At 37.2% G+C, this 12,838-nt stretch overlaps 2 protein-coding genes across 2 annotated transcripts in view; one reads left to right on the top strand and one right to left on the bottom strand.

Annotated features, from left to right (window-relative positions):
• Window positions 1-1,385: 1,385 nt before the first annotated feature.
• Window positions 1,386-3,006, top strand: LOC144643212 (alpha-1A adrenergic receptor-like). The gene has a single exon (XM_078502398.1). The coding sequence runs from the start codon at window positions 1,561-1,563 to the stop codon at window positions 2,677-2,679; it is 1,119 nt and encodes a 372-aa protein (XP_078358524.1). The 5' UTR covers window positions 1,386-1,560; the 3' UTR covers window positions 2,680-3,006.
• A 173-nt stretch (window positions 3,007-3,179) lies between these two features.
• The window catches only part of LOC144643216 (DENN domain-containing protein 10-like), a 31,956-nt gene continuing 22,297 nt past the window's right edge, over window positions 3,180-12,838 (bottom strand). The window contains exons 5-9 of the mRNA XM_078502403.1: window positions 11,072-11,183; window positions 9,990-10,159; window positions 9,490-9,528; window positions 5,289-5,383; window positions 3,180-4,694 (exon numbers count right to left, since the gene is read on the bottom strand). Of these exons, the coding sequence (XP_078358529.1) occupies window positions 4,524-4,694; window positions 5,289-5,383; window positions 9,490-9,528; window positions 9,990-10,159; window positions 11,072-11,183 (587 nt within the window). The 3' untranslated portion in view covers window positions 3,180-4,523. The remainder of the gene's footprint in view (window positions 4,695-5,288; window positions 5,384-9,489; window positions 9,529-9,989; window positions 10,160-11,071; window positions 11,184-12,838) is intronic.

Here is a 12,838-nt window from a genome sequence, read left to right as displayed (position 1 = left end):
TGTATTCTGGCTTTTGATATTTCGAAGTCATGCTTACGGTAGTGCCCCTTTAAAACAATCTTTACAAAATCTTGTCTTGCCTTCCCAGCTAGCAGTTGCATGGTTTCTCCTACGCGCGTAGAGTTAAGCGTACGAGAAACTAACTAATCGCAAGGCATGACTTGCCGTTCGTGATCAGAACGATGTTACTCAAAGTTGCCTTGGCAACAATCGAGTCAGATTCTGTTTTTTGATAGCGTTTGGCGTAGGAGAAACTAACTTCTTGCAGGGTATGACTTGCCGTACGAGATGAAAACGATGTTGCCTAGGTAACAACTGAATCAATTTTGATTTCAATTTTTCTGTATTATAGACGCGCCAGCAAACAAAAAATTAAAAAGAAAACCAGAAAAACTATTCTCAAACAGATCTAACAGCATCAGTCAAGCAATGTAACAATAAAGCTTTTACCAGAGCATACACGATGTGTTAACTAAATTACTAAAAACAACTAATGCAATTTTATTTACACAATATAAGAGAAACGGAACAGCCAAACAATACTAGCACACTTTACTTGAGATAAAGTGCGTTTGTATTAATTACAAAGCTGTTGTAATGTCACGTAACAAATGTCCAAATTCAGGATATTTCTAAAAACATGATGTCTTTTTAATTAACCTCCGTCACTCTCGATTTTTCGCCGATATATTCTTCGCACGTACAGCGTGAAAAATAACCTGTGTTTAGCTGCCCACACTTCTAGAAAAATCGATGTTTTTTGCGGAGAGCGGCTCGCTGTTCAATGACTACGTGAAAAACCATTTCTTTTAATTATTCTTTTTTAAGTACAAGCTGTTTTAATATCCCTACAGTCCTTTATAAAATCACGAATTGAATCTATTCAGTTGGTGTATTAGGCAAAACTTAAATGCTGCTCTAAGTTCCGGTCGAATTTCTATTATTTTTTCCTTGTTTTTTTTTTTCCTTTTCAAGATATATGAACTTGAACTTTGGTGAAATTTTATTCGCTCATATTAAATTTCTGATCCATATTCCTTACTACAGCTGCAAGAAATTGAAAGGAGTAATATCGAAAGAAATTATTTTTGTAATTTCCAAAGTTATAACGAGAACTGAAAAGCCAAACAACTCAAGCATCCAAACAGGACGAATTTAACAGGAAATTGTTTAGACTGTCAAGGGATATATTCCAAAGGCAGACATTTTCATAACACAACCATATGGAAAGTTTTGTTCAAAACCACGATCTGTCATGTAAAATGAGTAGAGCAAAGTGTTTATCTTCCCGATTAGCTAGCCCCGTATTCACCGATGACATGACGTCAAGAGGAAATGGCTTTTTAAGACAATTATTATTTTTTTCTTTCTGCTTTTAAGTTAAAAAGACACACGCTTGTGCATTCAGTCCATAGCAGCATCAATTTGCGGTACCGAAGCCAAATCACTAAAATTTCTCATAAGATATCTGCAAGAATGAAGTGAATTCAGTGTAGTGGGCAGTGAATAGTCGCAATCCAAACAGAAACCTTAACTTTCACCAGCGTGGCATTTCCAGCGATGATTCAAGACAATAATTCAAGCAATTTTAACCTTACCCAAAACTCTTCTTCCAATCAATCAAGTTTCGAACTGTGCAGCGTGCCTCCCTCTTCCAGGCACCTTGCTATTTCTGTCATTTTAATGGCCATATGCTTCGTAACATTCTGCGGAAACTTGGCGGTGTGCGCGACCGTGTATTTCCACCGCGCTTTACGCACCACGACAAATTACCTCATCGTGTCGCTGGCTTTCGCCGATTTGCTGGTGTCCTTGTTTTCTATGCCGTTCAGGATCCATTTCACGATCCACAACGATCAGTGGTGCCTTAACTTAAACGCCTGTGCGCTTTGGATCTGGATGGACCTGGTTGTCTGTAGCTCATCGATTGGCAGCTTAGCAGCTGTATCGATAGAGAGGTTCGTTGCTGTGAAATACCCTCTTCGCTACCCGGCGCTCATGACACAACAGACCGGCTTAAAGATGATATGTTTCGTCTGGTCGTACTCGGTGATCTTCGCTTCGCTTGGTAAATACAACTGGACATTCAACAGAGCCGAAACGTTCGCAGGCTGCAACAAAAGCGACCCAATATATTTCACAGTCGTGGCGAGTTTAGCGTTTTTTTTACCAGTTCTAATCGTCATAGTAGCGTATTCGTACCTCACCAAAATCGCCTTTCAGCAGCGCAGGAGAACTTTGAATAACACAGTCCGTCCAGGAGCAAGCCCGGATCCTGACCACAAGAGCTTTCGACGATCCCGCGTTCTACAGGAGCTGAAAGCCGCAAAAATGATGGCTTGCGTGGTTGGAATATTTTGCCTAAGTTGGGTGCCCTTCTTTATTCTGCTGCTGTTAAGCTTTTGGGACCGTGACAGCCTCAGGAACATGCGCCTCGGCGTTCGCGACATCTTTGTTACTATTCTACCCAATCTGAACAGCTCTGTAAACCCTTTTCTGTACATGGCGTTTACACGTGAGTTAAGGGAGCAAGTCACAAAGATGGTTAAAAAGCTGTTTTGCAAGCCGTGCTGCAAGGACTCGAGAGTTTCCGGTGAATCATCGGTGCAAACTCGCTCGATGACCCTCGGAGAAACGGATATAAGGCAAAGTATCAGAAACCGAGAACTTCGCAATTAAAACAGTGAAAGAAAAACAATTCAAATGCCGGGCGATAAAAAGCGTTATCAAGATTGAGAACTCAAAAGACAACTGAATACATTATTTCTTCGCATTTCACTATTGTTAATTCGTTGTACGTGATAGGAGTTTTAATTTCAGATATGAACAATTGTAAAAAGCAACTGTAAAAAGAGAAAAAAACAAACATGTTGTTAAATAAAGATCGTTTTACTAGAGAACTTAGTGATGCATCAAGACGCCGCGAAAAATCATCGTTTTCTTTATTCTCTCTAGCTGTCATTTTAGCAATGTATCGATAATGTATGGAGAAAATAAATGCTCATCGCTTACAAGTCCAGCTGGAATTTTTAAAAAGCTTCACAGCCATAAGTAATATGCAAAGTGACGTACTTTTAAATGGTGCAGATTATATCGAAAATTATCGTTTGACGCATCAAGGCAGTGTTTTGTTTGCTTGTTTGAACCATCACACTAGCTCTGTATCAAAAGTAAAAGCCTTCTCGTTTCGCTATTTCTTTCTTTTTATTCCAAACAATCGCTTCCGCAGTTTTTTTAAAAATACACTTATAGTACAAGAACTAAACTACACAAATTCGAGAATATCGGTTGTCACTTGAATTACAAAGATCAAATTGACAGAACCTGTCTCTTTCAGTAACTTATTTTGATTTAAGGTAAAGCTGACGTACACCGACGCCAAAATATCTATTATTTTCATTTTCTTGTTATTTTTTGGTTAATTACAATAGAAAAGTTTACATGGAGACACATTCTAAATTGCACCTCTAATCGGAAAAGTCTACAATTTATTTTAGCTGGGCTTTGATCACTTGGAAGATTTTAAATCCGTCAGCTGATTCAACAGTGAAAACAAATTACACAAAAAAATAATCTTTGTATCTTTTTGTTACTGTTTTCATTTCTTAATGGGATATGTCACACGAATTTGAACTTATTTTTGCCAGGAACAAAATTTTGTTGAAATCAAATACAGTAAATCTCAAAACAGCAAGGAGAAAAAAGTACATAGAAAAATGATAATAAGCTACAAAAGAAACCGAGAATTTAGTATTTTATCCTATTGTAATTTTAAATATTTTTACTTGTAAGGGCATTGAGATTTTTAATGTAATGCACTAGAAATAAATTATTATTATTATGATTAAGATCGAAAAATATATTGAAATGACTTTCAAAACTGACATTATAGATATTTCCGAGCTAAAGGAAATTACATGTAGGTGTAAGTAATAAATTGTAGAAACTGCCGCGTACTATTCTTAGAAACGTTTGTCTCATTATAGAACTAAAATATAATCATTTTCTTGTTTCATGTTCCCGCTCTAGGCTATGAACGTGACTAATTTTGCTTCTCCGCCAACGTCAAACAATAGGCGAAAAAAGAAAAAATCGTTTGTGCTCGCTTGAACTTACGGATCAAATATTAGATATCATTGTTTCATTGTTTAGAGGTAAAATAAAAATTAAAGTTGAAATCTTGATTGAATTTTAGAGGCGTTAACTGGATATACTATTTTTCTTAAAATTTGTTTTTTTCTCTTTCCGTATAATTAATTTATTGAACTGTATAATCGTGAAAAGTGTGATTACGGGAAGGTTTGGGCAAAGCAACGCTGCATTTCCCAAACCTCCACGCGCCCCTGTCATCGCAATTAGTTACCAGGCTCTAACTACGTAGGAGTGAAAACGAGTCTGGATGGCTGCATTTTACTAGAAAAAAAAATTCGTCCAATAGTTTAACGTAGTAGCAAACAGTAGCTTTTGTGATTCAGGCATCAAGTTCGGAATCTGAACAGCACTAAAAGATTTTATATCCATTTTCAAACCAAGCCCTCGGCGGCAGCCAGGTTAAAAAGAAAGTTCTCCACAACTGGTGTTAGTTTGCGTTGTTTCAATGCTTCTAATGTGACTCTGACCTTTCCTCCGTCTTCAGGTTCAACCGCCAGTTTTTTAAGATTGTTTATGAGATCCTTCGTCTTCACGGACAATTCCTGAAATTGAAAGAAGGGAATGCCAGATGTAAATTTGTTGTCTCATTAACATACATTGAGTACCTTTTTACGTTTCACAATGATTTTGAGATATAGGTATATTATTTCATAATCAATTTTATATTTCTTGCTAATTTACTGAAGTGGTTATTTTGTTTGACCAGTCACAATTCCTAAAATTGAAAAAGCGGAGCGCTAACTGTGTTGTAACTTTTTATGTTTACGGTGTGCATCAGGAAACCATGAACACTTTAATTTATCTCGGAAATGTAAATTTCTTTAAAAAAAAAAACAAATGGACAGAGATGAAGCCAATAGGTTATTTTTTGCGAATAATGTGTCAACTATTTTCTCTACTTTTTCTTTTAAAGTATAATAAAAGTGTTCACGGTATTCGCATTCCCACTGTCATATACATTGAGCACGTTTTACAATTTAAAAAATAGTTTCATAATAGAAGTGTTATTTCAAAACCAGTTTCTCGCTGGTTAAACCAGTTTATAGCCATTTAACGAAAAGGGGTTGCTTAATACTGTATAACAGTAGACTGAAATCCCGAAATCACTTTAGTTGTTTATTTAAACGCCTGATTACCTTCACAAGCTTTTGATCGTTATATTCCTCATTTTTAGCAGCATCCACCATGAACATAGCGATGTCCTTGTGAATTTTCCCCATCTGAAAGGTTTCTAAGAAAACCATGACACATACACATCATTTACTAGTAATACGTGACTCGCAGGGCCTCGCGAAGCTCTGGGTTATTGTTGCCTAGTAACGGACAAAATACAGCAGACAGAATAGAAACAGAAACTGAACAACAACGAACTGCACGATTACAGAGACTTCGACAAAATACAGCAGACAGAATACAAACAGAAACTGAACAACAACGAACTGCACGATTACAGAGACTTCGACAAAATACCGCGGACAGAATACAAACAGAAACTGAACAACAACGAACTGCACGATTACAGAGACTTCGACAAAATACCGCGGACAGAATACAAACAGAAACTGAACAACAACGAACGGCACGATTACAGAGACTTCGACAAAATACAGCAGACAGAATACAAACAGAAACTGAACAACAACGAACTGCACGATTACAGAGACTTCGACAAAATACAGCAGACAGAATACAAACAGAAACTGAACAACAACGAACTGCACGATTACAGACCCAGCTGTTTATAGCCTGAATAGGCGTTGAGGGAGTATTATGTGGAAATCAGTGTTATTTTAATCCGAAAAGAAAAACGATAAAAATGAAAGGCTCAGGATTCGAACCCACAAAAAAAAAATAATAGTGAAAAAAAAAAAGAAAAAAAAAAAAACCCTAGCCGGATTCGAACCCCTGTTGAAGGCACAAGTGTAATAACTGGTCACAAATGTAATAAAGTCACAAGTGTAATAACATTCGGTCACAAATGTAATAAAGCCACAAGTGTAATAAGGTTTGGTCACAAATGTAATAAATATTTCACACTTAGGCTCAAATGTGAACGGCACCTGTCGCTGAAATTATGTTGTCAGTAACTATCACTTTGCATGTACACAACATTTATATTGGAGAGCTTGTCTAAATGGACATATTAATCATTGGTTCAGTTGAACCACGTCAGATAAAGCACTGCTCTCAACCAGTAACATATTCAAATGGAATTGCATTCAACCATAAAGTAATAAGGCAATAAAATCTCCTAGATGGCACCAAGCCTAGATATATTGGAGTATGGTCGATTTGCCATAGCTGGGATTTATTCAAGAAATGGCCAGACAGCGTAGACTGGATTTCATTTAACCATGGCTAGAGTTTAGTTCGAGTATATCGTAAATACATCAACAGACGAAATGAATAACACTCTACTGGCCAAAATTTGCTATCACGATATTAAAGTTAGTATAGTCGCATTGTAACTTCTGCTGTCAGTTGAAGTTGGGTTTCATTCTAAAATGACTGTCACTAGGTAAATAGACTTCTTAAAATTCCTCTAGATCGTTAAATGGTGATGAAGTACAGGCACGGCGGAGCCGGGGGGGCTGGGGGGGGGGGGGCTTTAGCCCCTCCAGAATTTCCGAAAAAATGAAGACTTACTAAGAGTCTTTTAAAAGTCTTTTAAGCCCCCCTCCCCCACTTCAAGTCACTAGTCAGCCCCCCCACTTGGAAAATTGCTCCGCCGTCCCTGATTAGTATTTTTATTGACAACTGTTCTTCTTATGAAACCACAGGCGAACCACCCTAAGTGTTCGTAGGTTATAACAATTAATTGTTGACATAAGACGAACGAACAAATTAAAAGAAATATATCAAGATATATGAGGCTTATGAATAAAGCACTACAAATTACATATCTAAACGCATTTATGTGTGAATTTCTCAATAAAGTAAAATGAAATGTTAATAGATTCATATGTGGTGTTTTTTGACCTTCCTGGAACATTTGAAGCATCTTATTGTAAAAACGGCCTTATAAATGACTACTTTGTCTATTTAGACAAGATTTCCAATGTAAGTGTTGTGTAGATGTAAAGCGACGGTGACTGACAACATAAGTTTTAATAATACTGTAATAATACAGTATAACCCCGGTAACTAGGCATAAATAGATTGTGCTCGGCAACTTTTGAGCAACTTTTAGCGTTTTGAGCAACTTTTTGTAGTACCAGCAACCTAGGGCAACTTTTGCCTTCCTTGGCAACTTTTGAGCAACAAATTGATATAAAACCAATCCAAACCATAAAAGGTCGTTTCATTTCGAAGGATTTTATTAAACTGGTTTTATCAAAACTGATTTTTATTAAAACTAAGGATAAACAATAAAATGACAATAAAATAACACTTGCTTTACGCCCACGAAATCTGAACAGCGGCTATCTATCTATCTAAATATGGAAACAATTCAGACATTGACCCCATTGAGGTTGCCATAGACGCTGGGGCAACCATTTGAGGTAGGTAAACTTTATTTCAAAATAGATAGTTATTTACCCGATTTTAGAGAATTCGTGATTTTCCCATACATTTCTCTATATACACAAGCTGTCGCATACACCACGTATGTAAAGTCGGCCGCCCGAAGAGCTCTCAAAAACACATCAAAAAGACGACTTTTGAGCTTGGGAAGCCTGTGGGGCAACTCTTAGTAAACCTGCAAGCGCTTCAATTTTTAGAAAACGCAAAATTCACTCTAGAGAGCAAGCAACTTTTCTAAATTTTAGTGGCAACTTTTTGATATTTGAGCAACTTAAGAGCAACTTTTGGGTATTTTGTGAAGCAACTTTTCCTGAATTTACTAGCACAATCTATTCATGCCTACCGGTAACTCGAACTCGGATAACTCGAACAACCCCGCTAACTCGAACATACTTCCATTTCCCTTGGATTTGAACTCACTTTTCAGTCATTTTTACTCGGTTAACTCGAACTCGGATAACTCGAAAACCCCGCTAACTCGAATTAAATTTCGTTTCCCTTGATCAACATTTGGGTCAAATTTACCCCGATAACTCGAATTCCGGTTCTTGCAACTCGCCACGATTGCCCATTGATTAGAGCAACCAAACAGATCACGTATTTGTCAGCCTTTTTCCACTCTTATCCTAAGAATTTATGATCGTGTTAGAGTTTCTGATGAGATAAGTTTAATTTGCACTGTGCTGTATACTGAAATGCTGAAAACTCAGTAAACTATCAATTATTAACTTGGCAAATTAAATATTCAATTGACCCCGATAACTCGAAACCCCGCTAACTCGAACGGTTTTTCGTTTCCCTTCAGAGTTCGAGTTACCGGGGTTCTACTGTATTTGCTGTTCACATTAATTTTGTGCCTGTGTGTGAAATATTTATTACATTTGTGATCAAACCTTATTACACTTGTGACTTTATTACATTTGTGACCGAATGTTATTACACTTGTGACTTTATTACATTTGTGACCAGTTATTACACTTGTGCCTTCAACACCCCCGCCCTCAGTCCCGAAGATCTGATTTCAAGTTCGACGCTTACACCATTAGGCCACCAGCGCGCGGCCGTGTGACGTCATTTCCGCCAGACACCAAGCTCACAAATATATATGACCGTAAACTCCACACGAGATTTCATCCCGCCTGAGCCCTTTGAGGGACAAAATTATACACCCCGCTACGCTCGGCCTTCGGCCTCGCTTCGCGAGGAATTAGAATTGAATACTTTACACCAAGACTTTAACTGGTTAAAGTTGCGCATGTGTTACACAGGCCTTTTTGATTCGAGGGTTTGACTGTCTTTTTCTCAGCATCAACGGTTCCATTTATCAACGCTTCAGCAATTACAGCGAATTTCAATTGAGTCACAATTGTGTTTTGTTTCGTTTTGGTATTTGCGTTTGTTAAGCTCTCTAATAAGCTTCTTTCGATATATCAAAATTCAGCTTGGTATCGAGGCCTAGAGGACACACACACACAAAAAAAAACTGAATAAACATGCTTGTAAAATTTCTTTTGTTTGAGTCCTCTAGGCCTCCCTACCAAGCTGAAGAAGCCTATTGGTTAGAAAAAGGCCTGAATTTGTGCTGTAACAGAGAGAGAGAGAGAAAAAAAAAAGAACCAATCAGAAGCAAGACCAAAACTACTCGTGACTTGACTCACGCGCGTTTTCCAGCTCTTTGCGTTGGCTGCATGTTCTTTTTTCAGGCTCTGATTTGTTCAGTGTTATAAACGTTTTTTCCTGATTGGTCAGATGCTTCAGGCCCTTTAACAAATAGATAAAAGGAAATAAAAATAAGGTCTTTTCTTTGCCTACCTCGTGCTTCTGGTGCAATGGAAATTTCTCCAGCTGCAACTGTAAAAAAATACACACCAAATAAGCCGAGTCAGAGAAAGTGCTTTTTAAACGAAACAGGTCGTCTGTGAAGTTTTTATTAACTTCATATCCTGTTACTGTTTTCTCTTCCACCAAAACTCCTTGTTTTACGGTATTTGACGTTCCAAAACACCGACTTTCAAAACACTTCTGCGTTAACTATTAATAATTATTACTTTTTCCAGATTTCAAGTGAGGTTTCGTCCACACGTATCCGTTTTTATTTGAAAACGGAGAATTTTCCCCAGCAGAGGAGGAGCCACAAGAGGTCTGGGACTCTGTCAGAATTAACGATTATCCAACCTTAGACTATTTTTCATAGATGCTTTTGGAGTAAACGGAAATATAATCCACTAAATAAAGAATTACTGATGAAATAAATTTAAAGTTAATGGTCAATGAATTATGGAACATTTTTGTGTTCAGTTCCCAAGACCTACCATTAACAAACAGGTCATATAGCTCAGTTCTGCTTTCAACCGATGCATCAGTGAAGCCAGCGACATATGTTATGCTTGTTGTAAGTCGCTCAAGTTCATCATCTTCTAGATGAACATAAGGATGAACAATGCTCCAGTTCTGACGGTGCCACACCAATAAAGGTAATGCCCTGAATAAATAAAACAAAAATGTAATTTAACAGTCAGAACCATTGGACACTCACAGCAGGAATGCAAGAAGTCAGACTCTGAATTTGCACAGTTGTCGAAATAATTACCTGGTATCACAGACATGCAATGCATTTAGGCCCCGTTCACATTAATCCGGAAAAATTTGAAAACGGAGAAAGTTAAAAACGCCGTATAAAATATTTTCCGTCCACACTAGTAAATTTAAAAACGCATCTATTTTGATCACAAACGGATAAAATGTGTTTTCCAAATACCCACTCCGTAGAGCGTTTTCGAAAAGTTCCGTTTTCAAAATGTTTTCCGTTCACACAAAACGCAAGGCCGGTGTTTTCAGCATAATACACTCTGAAGAACGTTTTCGAAAAGTTCCGTTTTCGGTGGACAATTTATCCGGATTAGTGTGGACGGTTGACCAAACCGGAGAAAAGCTACATCCATTTGCATTCACTATAGGCCAATCATACCAGACAATAAGTATATTTTTTGGTGGAATGTTTATCAGAAGTTTATTGTAATCAGGCAAATACTACTCCAAATATCTGATCAATTTTTCAGATAATTCACTTTCCTCTCATGCCATAAGAAAACTGAGGAAAACAAATTTAGATACAGCTTGCAGTCTACCTCATCTCGAAAAACTAAGCCATTCTCAGTAATGTGGCAACTTTAGAAGTGTTCACATATTAATGTTGGAAGAAACTGCACTCAGAAGAGCTTTGACTGCTTCTGAGAGGATTTGCTAACAATAACAAGTTAATGTCCCCCTGGTAACTGATGATAGAAATTATAATGACAAAAATAGCCAGTTTTTATTAAAAAATTATTGGTATAAGGCACTGCTGACAATCAAACAATTCATAAACACATATATGTACTGTGTTATTACTTACCTACAAATATCCAAAAGAGTTTCAATTTTAGGACTGTACACAACGACTTTTTTCTTTAACAGAAGAGCAGTGTATATCAGAATTGTCTCCACTCCGAATATGTTGATCACATCTAATAACATCAAGTAAAAAAAATATTAAAAATATTCTGAAATCAAGAAAGGTTAAATTGAGATCAAGAAATAAGGAGAATAAAAGGCATACAGCACAATTCCCAGAATATCCGAGTTGACAGTTTGGTGAAAGGATTAAACTGAAGATACATGTAGTAGTAAGAGCGGTGGTAAAAAATACCCTATTATAATTTATTCAAAATGGCGCCCGAGCCAAAGCATTATGAATTGTCCATGATTCTTAGAGGCCCCAGCTTTTGTGCAGCCAAGACTGTTCAGCAGGCCTGGTCACTCAGCCATCGGTGCAAAGGGAGGCGACGTTAGTAAGCGCCATTCTTGTTCGCATGCGTGGCACGGCGTACTGTAATTATTTTTAATTATTTTACATGGCAGCGGATATCCACCTTAAGGTCGGGGGGGACACCTTAGGCTCATCATTATACATTTATTTAAAGCGTATGCACGAAGTACAACGACTGACATCGACAACTTTACGAGATATTTATGACTGGACAAAAATTTGGGCGCGTGCGCGTGATTTGTAAAAAATCCCTGTTTCTTTGATATTTTAACCAATTTAAAACGACACTTAGCTATATACGTTCATATAGATTGTAGGAAGTCTTTGAGCTTATTTTCATTTAAATTTGAATATTTCTGCAACTCAGAGTAATCACAAAAATATCGGCATAAACAATCGTGTCCTTTTTAAAAACGCATTGTTCTCACCATAAAAGCGTGGAATATAATTACCATAATTACATCTCTCCTTGGCAAAATGATCGTATTTAGGTCGGGACACCTTCGGAAATCTCAAAGTTTGGACTTTTCCGACAATTTTGTGGCAGAGAATACAGCACGAATACAGAACGTCATGACTTGCCACTGCAGATAGGTAAACTATGAATACTGTAGTGTGTCATAACAGAAGCGGAATTTTAAAAGAGCGCTTTTAGAAAGAGGTGGAAGACATTAAATTCAAATTTGCGCACTTAAACCGCCATAACTTGCTGGCAAACTTTAAATTAAAAAATCCGCTTCTGTTATGACACTCTAGAGGTATTGACTGATTAGTTTTTGACAAGATCACAGTGTGCTGTCTCCTACTCGTTCCGCAAACTCTGCCACAAAATCACGTTTTTCCCAATTTGGCACTAACGAGGCTATAACATCGCCGTTAAATGCAATCTACCAAATAAAAGATGACATTCATAATCTTTCATCATTTCTTTATGTCTCTGTAAAATTTGAGCTTAATCGCACCCATAACACTGAGAAATAAGCGTTTTAAAAGATGCAGGTCAAGCAAAATTTCCCTTCATGAATTTATTCATGCTGTTGGTATCCCCCGCGACCTTAAGTCTGTAATAATCATTTAATAAAACCTACCTAGAATTGATAGTAATAAGTCACCAAGCCAATACGAAATTCTACCTTTTCTATTTGCCTTAATTTATCTTGCCCCGATATGAATAGGAAACCATCAAGATGTTGCTATTTCACGAACTTTTATTTTTCACTTTTTGTTCCTGTAGATACAACGTTCCCAAAATATTTTATTCTGTTTTCACTTTAAATCGTTACGTATTTCAGCGTTCTAACATTGTTCTGCTCCCCTAGTTAGTTCATTAATATAGTTATATAACTCCAACTG

Source organism: Oculina patagonica, chromosome 2 (genome assembly GCF_052425735.1).
Source record: "Oculina patagonica isolate OP01 chromosome 2, crgOcupat, whole genome shotgun sequence".
NCBI lineage: Eukaryota > Metazoa > Cnidaria > Anthozoa > Scleractinia > Oculinidae > Oculina > Oculina patagonica.
Note: the sequence above shows the minus strand (reverse complement) of the source record. Positions and strands in the feature narration are given on the sequence as shown.